The 16,567-nt window shown below is 32.5% G+C and overlaps 1 protein-coding gene across 1 annotated transcript; it reads right to left on the reverse strand.

Moving 5' to 3' along the window:
• Positions 1 to 5,375: 5,375 nt before the first annotated feature.
• LOC114274046 (ethylene-responsive transcription factor ERF054) lies at positions 5,376 to 8,122 on the reverse strand. The gene has a single exon (XM_028215907.2). The coding sequence runs from the start codon at positions 7,546 to 7,548 to the stop codon at positions 6,205 to 6,207; it is 1,344 nt and encodes a 447-aa protein (XP_028071708.1). The 5' UTR covers positions 7,549 to 8,122; the 3' UTR covers positions 5,376 to 6,204.
• Positions 8,123 to 16,567: the final 8,445 nt, after the last annotated feature.

Raw genomic sequence — 16,567 nt, forward strand, 5'->3', positions numbered from 1 at the left:
CCGGATTCTTCTCAGATCACAGCTCCTACCACTGCTACCACTGCTCCTCTTTATCTCCTTTTCAGCTTTGGCACTGTCGTTTAGGCCATCTTTCTGTTGGTCCTTTAAAATCTTTAATTTCTAGCGGTCATTTAGGTCTTGTAAGTTCTGATGCTTTAGATTGTGTGTCCTGTCAACTTGCCAAACAACCTGCTTTGTCGTTTAATAAAAGTGACTCTGTTTCTCTTGCACCATTTGATCTCATCCATTCTGATATTTGGGGACCCTCTCTTACTCCCATTATGGGCGGCGCACGCTATTTTGTTGGTTTTATAGATGATTTTTCCCGTTTTACATGGTTGTTTCTTATGAAAAATCGCTTTGAGCTCAAACAACTTTATTATAATTTTGCTGCAATGGTTAAAACACAATTTCCTTAAACTATTAAGCTTTTTCACTCTAACAATGCCATGGAATATAAAGATTTTGACTTTCTTTCTTTCCTTCCTTCAGAGTCATGGTACTCAATCTCATCGTTCATGTCCCGGCACGTCTCAACAAAATGGACATGCTAAACAGAAACATCGGCATATTCTCGACACTACTCGCGTTTTCCTTCTGTCTTCCTCTTGTCCGCAACATTTTTGGGGAGAGGCAGCTCTCACTGCTGCTTACACTATCAATTGTATCCCTACACCTGTCATTCATAATCACACTCCTTATGAGCGTCTGCATGGCACCCGTCCCCCTTACACCAACCTTAGGGTCTTTGGATTTGCCTGTTTTGTTCTTCTCCAACCTCATGAACGTACCAAACTTGAACCCCGTTCCCGCCTTTGTTGCTTCTTGGGGTATGGTATTGAACATAAGGGGTATCGTTGTTGGGATCCTCTCTCCCAGCGACTTTGTATCTCTCATCACATTTTGTGGTCTTTTGGGAACACAAAATGTTTTCCTCTCTCTCTCTTTTCCGTTTGTCCGTTCCCTCACCCTTTCTGTTTTTTACTGACCCTTCCACAGATCTATTTTCTGATGCACTTACTACTCCGCCCCTGCCAGCCTCTCTTGAGTTTTCTGATACGCTTACTCCACTGCCCCTGCCAGCCTCTCTCGAGGTCGCCTTGCCTATTGGTCTGCCTTATGCACCTGCTTGCTCTGATGGTCCTACTCTTGCTCTCTCGGGATCCTCCTTTCCTGCTGAGTCTCTTCCTCTGGCTCCTCCTCCCTCTGCTCGACCACACCGGGTAACCTAACCTTCTACTTATCTTCGTGACTTTATTGTTGGTTCTACTGCTTTTTCTACTTATGAACCGATCTCTTATCGTGAGGCTCGCTCTAATCCTCTTTGGCAGCATGCTATGACTGATAAATTGCAGGCTTTAGACAAAACTCATGCTTGGGACATTGTTGATCTTCCTCCTGGCAAGGCTGCCATTGGCTGCAAATGGGTATACAAAATCAAGACCTATTTTGATGGATCTATTGAGCGCTACAAAGCCCGCCTTGTTGCCAAAAGCTTCAACCAAGAATATGGTATTGACTATGAGGAGACTTTTGCTCCTGTTGCTCGTCTCACTTCTGTTCGCAGCTTGATTGCTGTTGCTACCACCCGACAATGGGATCTTTATCAACTGGACGTGGAAAATGCTTTCCTCAATGGTGTTCTTCTCGAGGAGGTCTACATGCAACCTCCCCCTGGGTCTACTTATCCACCTCATAAAGTCTGCAAACTTCAGTGTGCTTTATATGGTCTAAAACAAGCTCCACGCGCTTGGTTTGCCAAGTTCAGCTCTACCATTCATGAATGTGGTTTTACCTCCAACTCTTATGATACTGCTCTTTTTATCCGAAAAACAGCTCAAGGGACCACCCTACTTTTGCTTTATGTGGATGACATGATTATCACCGGTGATGATATCGATGGTATTCTTCACCTTAAACAGTTTCTTAGTCATCATTTCGAGATGAAAGACCTTGGTCCTCTCAGCTTTTTCTTGGTCTTGAAATCTTTCATGATTCTACTGTTCTTTTCTCTCTCAGGCTAAGTATACCTCTGATCTTCTCACACGTGCTGGTCTTACGGATTGCAAGATTGCTTCCACTCCCCTGGAGCCTCAAAGTCGTCTTCCACCTCTTGATGGCACTCTTCTCTCTGATGCTACCCTATATCGTCAGCTGGTTGACAGTCTTGTCTATCTCACTATTACTCGTCCTGATATTGCCTATGCCGTTCATATTGTCAGCCAGTTTATGTCGGCTCCTCGTACCCCTCATTATGCTGCTTTGGTTCGTATCCTTCGGTATCTCAAAGGCACCATGTTTCATGATCTTCATTATTCCGCCCGCTCATCTCTCTAGCTTCGTGCTTTTTCCGATGCTGATTGGGCTGGAGATCCTACTGACCGTCGCTCTACTACTGGGTTCTGCTTTTTTCTGGGTGATTCTCTTATTTCTTGGCGCAACAAGAAACAATCTCTTATTGCTCGTTCCAGTACCGAGGCCGAATACCGTGCTCTTGCTGATACTACTCAGGAGCTTCTCTGGCTTCGTTGGCTTCTTGTTGACATGGGTGTTACCCCCTCTGGTGCTACTGACCTCTTTTGTGACAATCACAGTGCTCTTCAAATTGCTCACAATGATGTTTTTCATGATCGCACCAAGCACATTGAGATTGATTGCCATTTTATTCGTCAACACGTCACTCATGGTACTGTCCATCTCCATCCGATCTCTTCTATTGATCAACCTGCTGATCTCTTCACCAAAGCTCATTCTCCTGGCCGCTTCATTGACCTTGTCTCCAAACTCCAGTTGGTTGATGTTTGTCCTCCTTGAGTTTGAGGGGGGCTGCTAATGTATAATGTATATATTAATGTATAATATATTAATGCAATCACTACAGCCATACAGCTAGCTATAGGACAGAGCATATGATTCTTCTTTCAGTTGCTTTCGGCTGCTTTCGGCCCCTTTCTCTTTTAAATGTTTTACTCTCATGATGATGTTGCATAGCAGCTCTTATATAATGGAGCCTCTTCTTACAGTTTTTATATATTGAATCACAGAGTTTACTTACTCTTTCAATATCACTCTCTCAATATATTTTACAACTCTCTCAATATATTTTACATCGACAAATAGAGAGAGAGAGAGAGAGAGAGAGAGAGAGAGAGAGAGAGAGAGAGAGAGAGTGGGAGAGTGAGGGTGGCTGGAGTTGGTGGTGGTGGGTGGTGGTTAGAATTAAGGTTTGAGATGTTAAGAATGAGAATAAAATTGGAATTTCATGACTTTCACTATGTTATTTGACACCCTTAGCTCTAAATTTTATGTGGTTTGATCATAAAAATGGACATGGCAAAATTTATTTTCTTTGTTTTATATATTTTCTTATAAATATTTGTGAATTGTGATGGACCATTTTTTTTTTTGGGGTATAAAAATCGAATCAGAAATAAGCTTACTTGTCCATTTATAAATTTTACAGTTAGAAAATTTGGAGTTTTTCTTCAGGTTTGGTTTTGATCAAAAGAGTTACATTTCAAGTTTCTCAGCAACTTGTCTTTCTGCCGAAAGTCACATAACCTGTAAAATTTTACAATCATTTCAGCCTTTCTATATTATGTAATTAGATTTTTCAGATTTCATTGTATTTTTTGATTAACTGCTCATTTTCCACCCAAATAATTCCTTTCATTTGCAAGCTAATAAAAAATTGAAAATATCAAATATTTTAATTCTTCTTTAAGTTTTTTTATATTCTGATTCTTTTCCAAGTATTTGAATAACTGATTTTTTTTTTCTATTTTTTTTTTCAGAAAAGCGGAAGAGAAAATTCTATCTCTCTCTCTCTCTCCAGTTCTTCTAAATCACCTTGAACTTTATGTATGCATCCATACCAAGGATATCTGTGGTTTTGCTCCTATTGGTAATACTGGGCACAAACTCTGGGAATGGTTCTAATGGTCAAACGCTCCATGACATATATTAACTTGTAATTTATGCTTCTTGAGATGCTTATGATGCCTTAACTTGTCAATAGACTAAATCTTACATTGTGTTTGAATTATGAATTTGAATAAAAATTTAGAAAGAAAAAAGGAAAATTGTGGAAAAATTTAACTTATATTTCATCCATATTTTTCTCATATTTTCTCTTCTTTTTTTTTTAAAAATTTCTATTCAAATTTATGATCCAAATATATCTGTAAGATTATAATAAATTCATATTTTTCTTGACATGTGAATTAAAAAAAAACTTCCCTGGCTATGAAGTAAGTAGATTTCATGAGTTAATAATTGATCAAACTATTTGTTTTATGCAGAAGGCAATGCAAGCAGCCATCAATTATGTTGGGGTTTGGTTTAAAGAATGGTACAGTGGCTTCTCTAAATATCCTCAAGAAATTATTTCATTTCATATTTTTATTGACCAAATGTTTTTTTAATCATATCATTTTCTCATCAACCATGGTGTCTGTATCCTGCCGTAGCAAATAAGAAATTAAAAGATGATCTCATGGGCCGGCAACTAGGCCCACCATTTAATGACCTAACTTAGGAGATTAAATTGGGGTTAATGCATTGCCCATTTTGTGCTTAATTTCCTTTTTCTTTATTCTATCCTTCCTCCTTCTTTAGTGCATTGCCCATTTTGTGCTTAATTTCCTTTTCCTTTATTCTATCCTTCCTCCTTAAGTCTATCCTTGATGTTGATTAACAACTCCACAACTCATAAGATATTCCAAAGCATTTTTTTTTTTAATGAACTCAAGGAAGGCATTAGAACATTTCCTATTTATTGTAGGTATCTAGTGTTCGATTTATTGGAAAGAAAGTAGAATGGAATGATCATTTAATTAGAATGTCTATTCTTATGTTTGACTCACCCAAAAAAAAAAAAAACAAGGAAAAATGTATTGTAAATTGAACAAGCATGCACCATGGCAAGTGAACACATTAGTCTATGGGGAAGTTAAAACTTGACCATTTCATTTTAGTGAACTAAACATTATGATAGAGTTTCAATTCCTAATCCAATAGAGTGGATGGGATGGCTTCATGGTTGGATCCTTAATAATGCTTCAAAACATTAACCATGCCCTGTTATAATCTTATTGTGATAATTCAACGTCATAAGTTTGAAGTTAAAAAAAAAACTTGTTGTTTTGGAGTGTCTATTTTGATGCCATTTCACTCAGATTTAAACTTGGGTCATTTGATTGTATCATTTGTTACAAGTGTATTGTTATTGTGTTTTAAAAAAAAAAAAAAAAAAAAAAAAAAAAAAAAAAAAAGCGACTGGAAAATCATGGCAAAGATCTTGATCCTGGTCATCCCATATCACCACAACCAATTAAAATACAAGCACTTCAAATAAAGGTACTTCACAAACAATGTGGGTGTAAAAATGTTTGAACTGATTGATTCTATTTGCTAAATGGAACATGATAACATTACAATAGTAAGATAAAAACTAACAATGTAGAAAACTATATAGCTTGTTCCCATCCTCAAAGCTGGAAAAACAGAGCTTGCAATGGATGGTTCAATGGAGGAGATCACAAAACTGTCTCCTTCTAAGCTTGTCCTATTCTACATGAAACATTATCAACAGCCCAAATACATAATAGTTTCTAGCTAGTTATTACTACTACTACTACTACTGAAAATGCATGTAGTGAACTGCCACTGTCAAAAGGCCTAAAAATATGCAGCCGTTGTGTAGCAGATGGGGTAGGAGGGGAGGATCTAGAAGCGTCCTTAGGCTTTTGTAAAAGAATAACAAGCACAAACCTGCCACAGGACACAGAATGTATATGAATAGATTAATTTTTTTTTAGTGTAAAAACCTGTGTCGGGTTCTATGACAGTTTCTGTGTTTGTGAAAAGGAAGTAAAAGGTTACTGAGCAGGTTTGAAGAACTCAATGGAAAAGAGAGGTAACAATGCTCCATAGAAAAATATCACAGGTTGTTTTGTCAAAAATCAGCAACCAGTGAGAGAGGCGAGGAAGGAAGGAAGGAAGGGGAGGGAGGACTGAGGATTGGGTTCAATAATAAAGTAAAAGAAAGAGAAGTAAAAGTAATGAAATCACAGGCTGTTTCTGTGGAAAAATATGCAACCTGGTGAAGATATCTGAGGAGATTGTCTAAAATCTTTTCTCCAACTGAGAGAGAGAGAGAGAGAGAGAGGGGGGGGGGGGGGAAGAGGTCTTGTGTGTGAATATTCAGTCCTGATCCTTCCAAAAGAAGGGCTTCATAGGGCATGAAGAAGAAGAAGACGATGAATCAGCCGGGGCGATGTTCTGTTCCTGTTTTTGAGGATTAGAACCACTCAAGTCCTGCTGATGAACATTGGCAAAAGGAAGATTTGAAGGCAACAGAAGATTATTGGTTGTGTCCAAATCATCCCAAACTGGACTACCTGGACCCCAACCAGCTGGAATTGCATTCATCCAAGCCTCTGCCATGTCACCCCAAACCAATTCCGATGACTCCAAAATACCTTCCCCTGCTCCAGAACCCCCTGCAACTGTGACCTCGCTCGACCCCAATCCCGAATCCTCATCTGGGTTATCTTCTTGAGGTTTGGGCCACTCTGGTGGTGGCATTTCCATACTTGAAACCTCCAAATTTGGGCCTTCTGAAGCTTCCTGAGGTTGTTTCGAGTACCGGCTAGGAGCCAAATTTCCATGGGGAGTAGGAGGAGACGATGAAGATGAACCGGGCGCTGACGAAGCTGCTCTGTCTTTATTGAGGAAGAGTTCGGGGAAATTGAGCCGTGCATTCTCTCCCCTCAACTTAAAGGCCTCGCGATCATAGGCTAAGGCGGCGTCCTCTGCTGTGTCAAAGGTGCCGAGCCAGAGGCGAGTCCTGTTTCGAGGGAGACGAATTTCAGCTACCCATTTGCCCCAATGTCTCTGCCTCACTCCTCTGTAGAGCTTGGTAGGTGAAATAGGGGGCACTGGAGGCCTAAACAAGCCCCGACCATCCTGTCCCAACCTGTTCATCATCATCATCCTTCCTCTTGGACTCAAATTCAGTGCATCACTCCAGTACTGCAGTAATTGCTGCTGTGATGGAGCCGAGTCTCCGGCAAAGTATGGTGGGAAGCCTAGGCTTTGGTTCTGAGGAGCAAAGGAAATCATTTGCTGTTGATTTTGTGGCGGTTGAAGGAACAGAGGAGGCGGGTTGGTTTGGAATTGGTGTAGATTTTCCATGGATTGTTGAGAATTATCCAAGGCAAAAGGAAATACAAGCCTTGAAGATGATGATGGAGGGAAAGCTATGGGTGCTGTAGTAGTGTAAGGAACAGAGGATGAGAGAGACAGAGAAGGAGTTTGTTGAGCTGAAGAAACAGAGGATTGAAATGGGTCTTGGCGTTCAGGACTTTTGACCTTCTTGAGAGGCCTACTTGACATGGAAGCTTCTTCAAAAACTGGCTTCCATTGTGGCCTCTCGAAGCCGATGTCGAAGTCCTTAGTTTGGTCTCTCACCCATTCCATCTGGGCCATCTTCTCAGTTTCTTCAATAACTTTTTTTGATTTGCCACTATTCCCAGATTGATCCATTGACACACAACCACCAAATTCAACAACCAAAGCTCGAAAACTCTAGCCGCCCGCTCTCTCGATACTGAAATGAAAAACTACCCTGATAGTTCAAAAAAACAGGGGTTTGAGAGAAATTTGAGATGGGTCACCAAATCAAAAGAAGGCAAAAAATTTGAAAACCCAATTGAAAAACAAGTAAAATTTTAAAAGCCCAGATCCTGATTTTGGTCAGAAAGTATGTAGTAATAAAAATAAAATAAAAAAATTACAAGACCCAATTTTGAAATCTGGGTTTGATTTCAATTTCTAATATCTTTAAACCAAAACAGAACAGAACACAAAAAGCAATTAATTTGAGAGTAACCCATCCCAAATCTCTGAAATTGAGAGAGATGATTGGGATAGAAGAGAGAGAGAGCGAGCGGCTTTGAGGAGGAACAGAGAGAATCCAACTAGTTGATGCTATGGTTGTTTGTTTATTGTTTGGTGTGGTGTGTGGGAACCAGAAGCTGAAAAAGCAGAGGATTGTTTTGTGTGGGAGTGGCGAGAGGAGGTGGCTTTATAAGAGCCCGGAAAAAGATTTTTTTTTTTTTTTTTAGTCCGAAGCCAAGAAAAAGATTTGAGTGAGACTTTTCTTTCTTTTGGGTTATCTAGCTGTACCAATTAGTATCGGTGACACGTACACTAATTAATGTATATATTATTATATTAATTAATATTATAATATTATTATTGATTATATTTATTATATAAATTATAAATACTTAAAATTATCTAAATAATGTTATATTATCTATTAATATATTAATGTGTACATGAATTGATACATGTAATATTATTTAATTAGTATATTATTAACGTATCAGTACTAGTTATGATATTATTATTAATTCCACTTATTATATAAATTATAAATATTAAAAATTTCTTAAATTATATCATATTATTAATTAATATATTAATTAATACATATAATAATATTCTTTGATTTTTATTTCTAGAGAGAGAAACAGAAAGATAAATAGAGAGTGTGTGGGAAGAATCTTGATTGGTCTGTGCTATATTGGGTTGGTCCCACGCGGCTTCTTCTTTCTTTCCCTTCCGTCGCTTCCACTCCAATCCAAAAAATCCCCTCTTTCTGGCCTTCACTACATTTCTCTCCCTGAAATTTATATATTTTTATGTTTCTCTCTCTCTGTCGAATTTGGATCCTCGGCCGCCCTTTTGGGCGGCCCTTCCCAGCAGCCCCCCAAAACGACGTCGTTTTGGGGGTTGTCCAGGAAAAAAAAAAAAAAAAAAAAAAAAAATTCAAAAAACCCCCAAAACGACGTCGTTTTAGGGGGCTGCTGCCTCGGCCGCCGGAAAGGGCGGCCGAGAATCCGGACTCCTCTCTGTCTGTCTCTAATTTACAATTGGTGTCAGTAATTTATCCGTAACGATGACATGGCAAATGGTGATTGGCTTCTTCAGTTCGATATTCTAAAAGAAAAATGTTATAGGTGTTAAATTTTTTATTAAACCAATGATGAAATATCTTATATAGACGTGAAACATTCAATTATTTATTTAATTAAAAATTTAATATTTCGAATATTACCCCTCAGGATCTCATCAAATTGTATGAGTTCTTTGGATAAAAAAAAAACAAAATATATATATATATATATATATATATCAAATTGTATACTTTCATTTCATGGTGGGTTTGGCTTCTGTTATTTCACTTTGAGAGACTCATTTTAATTTATGAAAGCATTTGAATTTGATATATCTATTTGAAATTAATTTTCACGATATAAATCAATTATTTTTTTAAGGACTGATTGAGACTTCGTTTGGCAACTCAAGGGCAATTTGGCAAGTTAATTTTTAGCTTTTAAGTCATTTTGGATCATATTACCTCTTATATTTTTTACATACAAAATGACAAAAAAAATAATAAAAAACTAAAAAGTCAGCTTTTAACTAATTTCTCAAATCACCTATCAATATTTTAGTCTAAAAGTTAAAAAGTCACTAAAAAAAATCAAAAGGCAAACAATCTATACTAAAAAGTTAAAAATTCATTTTTCTTCTACTTTTGCATATCTTTTCGTAAAAAATTAAAAAATCATCCCAAATATATTAATTTTTTTACCTTATATTTTAGTCAAAAAGTCAAAAATTTATTAAAATAGCATGTTTCTAAACAAGGCCTGAGTATAGTATTTATATAAAAAATTAAGATGATTGGACATTGATCGTTGTATGTTTGAATCAAATTTGTATTATAAAAAATGAATGACTATTCTTGAAATTATATTCATAATCTATTTTTTAAAAATAAATATGATTCAAACATATAGCTATCAATATTCAATTATCTTATTTTTTTGCATGTATATTTTACTCTAAGAGTCCTGAAAAAGAATGGTTTAGATTATCGAAATTAATTTCAAAATGAACCTACCAAACCTAAATATTCTCTTAAATTGAGATGAAAACTTAAGAATCCTAACCATTTATTGGTGAGGTAAAACAATCATTATTGTAGTTTACATTTTTTAGTCAAATGTTAATTAATGTTTTTAATACATTTTTAGTATTGAAATTAAGATAAAAATATTTTGAAAATAAATAGGGAGTTTTAAAAATTAAAATCAACAGAAAGTAATTTAAAACTAATAAATAGTCCCTCCCTTGGGGTTTTTTTTTTATTTAAAAAAAATACTTGTTCAATTTTTTCAGAGACAAATATAATAAAATCAAAAATTTATAATTATTGAATCAACTCAATTATAGATGATATATATACAAAAAATCTTACAAAATGAATTATTCATATAAAAAAATAAAATTTATAGTGTGCTCCATAAATCCGAACAATTTTTATAAATTTAAATTTAAAAGAAGTTAGAACCATTTCTTTAATAAGCTGGAGGATCGGAACACATAGGTTTATTCAAAGTTATATTTTTACACGTATATGGAAGGAGTTATATTTTTACACGTATATGGAAGGTGACTTCACTTGTAGATGTGTGGTGTGAATTCAACCAGGTAAAATAAATGTTTCTTACTTACAACATACAAAAGTTATAGGGTAAATTATATTGACTTTTTTTTAAAAAAAAATTATTTATAGGTTTAATGAAATTATATAAAATTTTCTTATGATTTTTGAAATGGCACTAACTTCCTCTTATTAGTATTGAAACTAAGGTAAATGTATTTTGAAAATAAACAAGGAAGTTTTAAAAAATTAAAATCAATAAAAAGCACTTTAAACTAATGAATAGTGCACCTCCCTTATTTGTTGTACCAAGCACTTGTTAAGTTATTACTTGGGTGGTTTATTTAAAATTTAAAAAAAAAAATTATTTTTTCAGAGATAAATATAAAAAAAATAAAAAAATTTAATTGTCAACTTAACTTAATTACAAATGATATATACGAAAATTTTAGAAAATAAATGACTTAGATAAAAAAATCAAATTTGTGATGAGTCTCATGAATCAGAGTTGAAACATTTCTTTAATAAAAAGTTTGGAAGATTGGAACACATATATGTTTATTCAAAGTTATATGTTTACACGTATAGGGAAGTTGAGTTCACTGATAGATGTGTGGTGTGAATTGAAATGAACCAAGTAAACTTTGCTTAGTTTGGGTTTTTTTTAAAAAAATTATTTTCTTATTTTTTGTATTTTTTTTTATTTTTATTGAATTTTTAAAATATTTTGAGATTTTTTTTTAATTTTTAGACACACCTAACATAAATACACTTAAAAATTATAATTTTCGTGAAAAAAATCTTTAAAAAATTCAGTAAATACCAAAAAATACATAAAAAAAATGAAAATTCAGTATTTTTTTTAAATATTTTGTGTATTTATTAATTTTTTGAAATATTTTTTCACAAATATTTTACTTTTTAAGTAAGGTGCATCTAAAAAAGTTTTAAAAAAATACTTAAAATTTTAAAATATTTACTAAAAACAAAAAAATATGAAAAATAAAAAACTCAATTTTCAAAAAACTGAATTCAAAAAACTGAAACCAAACACACAAAATTGTTACTTACAGTATAGGGTGAATTATACTAACATTTCTTACAATTTGAGATTTATATCACTTTAATTCTTGATTTTTTAATTAAAATACATTTAATTTTGAATTTTTAATCTTGTTTTAAATAAAGACAATAAAAAATATTTCTTTTGTAAATGATCCATTTTAAGGGCAAAGTCGTCATACCACTTATTTTGTATTAGTTAACTTGTATGTTATTTGAAATATAATGGCCTTTTTAATGAATAATGTTAAAATTTTCTTGGTCATAAAGTTCTGTTTGGTTTGGTTTTTAGAATTTATTTTCAGAAATTTTTTCTAAGAAACTACAAATTAAATTGGTGAAAAAAACTTAAAAACACATCATTTTATATAATTTTATCTTTTGGGAGGGTGAAAATAATTTTTTAAAATAATTTTTTTGATATTTATTTTTGTTAAATTAATTTCTATTTTTTCAAAAATCAAACATGGCAACAATTTTGATGATAATATTAAACCAATCCATTAAATCAAAAAATCTAAAACTAAAAATAATTCATATATTAAATATATTGATTACACATTAAAAATAATATTAACCATCTATTACATGATAATTATCCAAAAATATCTCTTAACACAATACATCTATCGATTACATGATAATCATCCAAAAATATTAACATAAATAACAACTCATTACATTATCATCATTTAAACACATACTAAAAATTAATTTGGTAAAAAAATAAAAAAAAATAAAAAAGTAAAAAATTTATCATTTTTATATAATTTTATCTTTGGTGGGTAAAAATAATTTTTAAAAATTCAAAAATAAATTTTTGACATTTATTTTTGTTAAATTAGTTTATATTTTATCAAATTGACAACTTTACTCTTGAAATTGAGCAACATTGTCTTAAATTATTCTTATTTAGAATGAGATTCAAAATTTATGATCAAATATATTATAATTGAAAAATCAAAAACTAAAGTAACATAAATCCCAAACCTATTAGTGGAATTCGCCCTACAACATACAAGTTGTAAGGTAAATTATATCGACTCTTTTTTATTTATTTATAGGTTTAATGAAATTTTGTTATGATTTTAAATTGGCACTAACTTCCTATTTGATTTGGTTGTCCATTTCATATTCTATTTCCGTCAATTATGTTTTACTTTAACAAAATAATTTTTTCTTGATAATACTTAACATTGATGTAGTGTAGTATGACTAACATTTTTGAAAGGATATTGATGTAGTGTAGTATGACTCACATTTTTTAAAAGATAATTATAAAAAGCTTAAACAGATGTGAGTCTAATTTACGATTTGTGTTTGACTTTAAGTAAGGGTAAATTGGTAAAAAGCAAGTTATATTCACAACGCCAATCTAACAAGATTGATGGGGAGAGTTACTAGTCGCATTTTATAAATCACATGATAGGTCTATGATTTCAAGGATGATTATTAATGTAATTTATCTTAATTTTTCTTTAAAAAAAATTAATGTAGTTGCCCCAACTAAAAAATAGTCACTGTGTTTAATTTTAATTTTTTGAATTTAATTTTTTGAAAATTAAGTTTTTTTTTTCATATTTTTTTATTTTTAGTGAATATTTTTAAAATTTTAATTTTTTTATATTTTTGTTATTTAGTGAATTTTTTTTGTAAAAAATTAATAAATATACAAGAATACAAAAATGTATACAAGAATATAAAAATGTAAAATATTTGTAAAAAATCAATAAATATACAAGAATACAAAAATGTATTAAATTTTTATATTTTTGTTATTTAGTGAATTTTTAATTTTTTTTTTTACAAATATTGTACTTTTTAAGTGTATTTATGTAAGGTGTATCTAAAAATTTAAAAAATTACTTAAAATATTAAAAATTCAGTGAAACAAAAAAATATAGAAAATAAAAAATTTTAAATTTTTAGAAAATAAATCCTAAAGTTTTGAGTATTGCTATCCATCCCTCTATTGGGTTCACACACCATTGTCTTATGTTATTGTTTATATATATATATATTGAGTAATTCTATAGGATTTGTAGAATGTAGATTATGTTTGCTATCATTTTCGTTTATTCTTCTTCTTAATTTTTATTTTTGTTTTTTATAAATAGAAAAAAAATGAAAACTAGGACATAAAATTTGTTTGGTAAACTATTTTTTTAAAATTTATTTATGGTAAAATTTAGGGAATTTTTTTTTAAGGTCCTTGGTTTGAAGATTTTATAGCATAAAAGACACTTAATATTTTCATAATGTCTAAGATCCCTCAACATCGATCTAGAGAAAATTCGACCCAGAGAATTTCTCTAGACTTTCTAAAGATTTTCTCTCCAGAGAAAATCTCTCTTGGACTTTCCAGAGATTTTCTCTCTAGATAAATTCTCTCTGCACTTCCCAGAGAATTTCTCTGGACTTTCCAGAGATTTTATCTGCAGAGAAATTCTGGAAATTTCTTTGCACTTCCCAGCGAATTTCTCTGGACCTCTCAGAGATTTTCTCTTTAGAGAAATTCTAATTTCTCTTTAGAGAAATTCTAATTTCTCTAGACTTCCCAGAGAATTTCTCTGTGTTTTTAACCAATTTTTTCTGGTTTGCTCATAATTTTCTCTGTGTTTTTTTATCAAACCAGACTGTAAGCCATTTAGACAACAACAAATCAGAAAAAATTGAATAACCACGATTTTGACCAATTTCTCTGGACTGTAAGACATTCAAACAACATGTGCACCAATGTTGATCAAAGAGATCTTGCTTCTAGTGTAAACATCAATTTTTGCACATACAAATAGAGCAAATGAGGTTTACCTCGTTAAATAAGAGAAATGCAGAGAAAATTAAACATCATAGAGAAAATTAAAAAAGGCAAAGAAAATTAAACATGCTAGAGAAATAACACATGGCAAAGAAACGTAAAATTGTTAAAGAAAATTACACACACGAGAGTGTTAAGTGGCAGTTCTCTCTTCTCGTCTAACTTCATTCCTCATCTTCCCAAATTCTCTGGTTTGCTTATAATTTTCTCCGTGTTTTGGTCAAATCAAATAAAATTGTGTTTTGACTCAACCAGAGAAAATTGATCAAAAAGAAACCTCAAGATCAATATATACTTAATCATCATCAAACCAGAGAAAACCCATTCAAAATCACATTTTTCATTTTTTTTCCTTTCAATATCTAAGCAAGTAAACAAATTAATAGAGAAACTGAAGCAACCAAATATCAAAAAGGAACCAACATATCCCTGAGTTTTCCAGAAAAAAATTCATAGTGAATAACCAAAGAAAATTCACACAATGGCCAAAATTCAGAGAAAATTCACACAGTAACTAAATCTAGAGAAAATTCACATATAATCTGCATAAACCCCAGAGCCTTTGAGTGAACAATCACTACTCTCATCATCTCCAAACTCTCTCTCTTTTCTAGAAAAAATTCACAGTGAACAACCAGAGAAAATTCACACAGTGGCCAAAATCCACAGAAAATTCATACAGTGGCTATATCTAGAGAAAATTCACACAGTGGCCAAAATCCACAGAAAATTCATACAGTGGCTATATCTAGAGAAAATTCACACAGTGGCCAAAATCCAGAGAAAATTCACATAACAACCAAAACTAGAGAAAATTCACATAACAACCAAAACCAGAGAAAATTCATACAGTGACTAAATTTAGAGAAAATTCGCATATAATTTGCATAAACTCCAAAGTCTTTGGGTGAACAAACTAAAGAAAATTGGCCTACTTAGAAACTAAAAACAATCGCAATTTTCTCTGTGTTTTAAACAAATCAAAGAAAATTGGGCTACTAAGAAACCAAAAAATAATCACAATTTTCTTTGTGTTTTGAACAACTCAGAGAAAATTGGGCTACTTAGAAACCAAAAAACAATCACAATTTTCTCTGTGTCTTAAACAAACCAGAGAAAATTGTGATTATTTTTCTAAGAAACATTTTATCAATCAGGTTAGTTTCAAAGCTCAAAGCTATATGTTTTACAGTTCTAAGAAGAGTTTTGTCAAATCAAATCTCTCAGTTATGTGTTTTGGAGTTCTAAGAAACATTTTGTCAAACAATTTAACTTCATATTATATATATAGATGTTTGTATGTATGAATTAAGAGAGAGAGAGAGAGAGAGAGAGAGAGAGAGAGAGAGAGAGAGAAGGAGAAAGAGAGAGTACTTTTGTTTGCGTTCGGGGACGTGTAATGATCCCAAACAAAACAAATCATCATATAGAGATAAGCATCGTGAAACTTTGCCAGAAGCTTTATTGGCGAAACAATCTTCAATCGGAGTTTTGGGACTTTTCGGCTGATCTTCCAAGCCCGACAAGTTTTGCTGCCAAGCCTTTTGTTATTCAGATTCCTTTTGCTATGAGTTCCTTCGTCGAGTTGTTGGTAGCTCCTTTTCCTCCAGTAGCTCTTGATGTTTTCAACATATGTTATAGGAACAATGTCCATTTTGAGAGAGAGAGAGAGAGAGAGAGAGAGAGAGAAAAAGAAAGAAAGAGAGAGAGATGATTTGAGGGGACAAAGGCTCTGTTGGGTAGAGCTCTCTAAACTTAATTCTACCATTATATTTGAGTGTGGTGTTTGTTTACGATTTTCAAAAATTAATTCCACACTTACTTTTGAAAACTCTGTCCAATGCGGAAAAATTTGGGTTAATCGGTCGTCCTCCCGAACGTCTGGCCGGTTGACTGGAACAGTGCATTTTTTTTTAATACAAATGTCATCTATTATTTTTTATATTTTAAATAAAAAAAAATCAAAATTTTTAAATTTTTTTTATGAGCTTTGAATAGAATTTTGAGTTGTGTGTTTGTTTATAAGTTGTAAGTTTTTGTATCAAATATCATATGTCATATTAAAAATTTCCCAAAAACTCTTTTCAAAACTCATTCACAAAACAAATTTTTCACACTCAAATCATAATTCCAAAACTCACAAATTCAAAATACAACTCTATTCT

The sequence above is a fragment of the Camellia sinensis genome, chromosome 8, assembly GCF_055761805.1.
Source record: "Camellia sinensis isolate YWXY chromosome 8, ASM5576180v1, whole genome shotgun sequence".
NCBI lineage: Eukaryota > Viridiplantae > Streptophyta > Magnoliopsida > Ericales > Theaceae > Camellia > Camellia sinensis.

Bases quoted from the DNA above. Each gene is read 5' to 3' on its own strand.
- LOC114274046 (XM_028215907.2), bottom strand. From the start codon at position 7,548: ATGGATCAATCTGGGAATAGTGGCAAATCAAAAAAAGTTATTGAAGAA.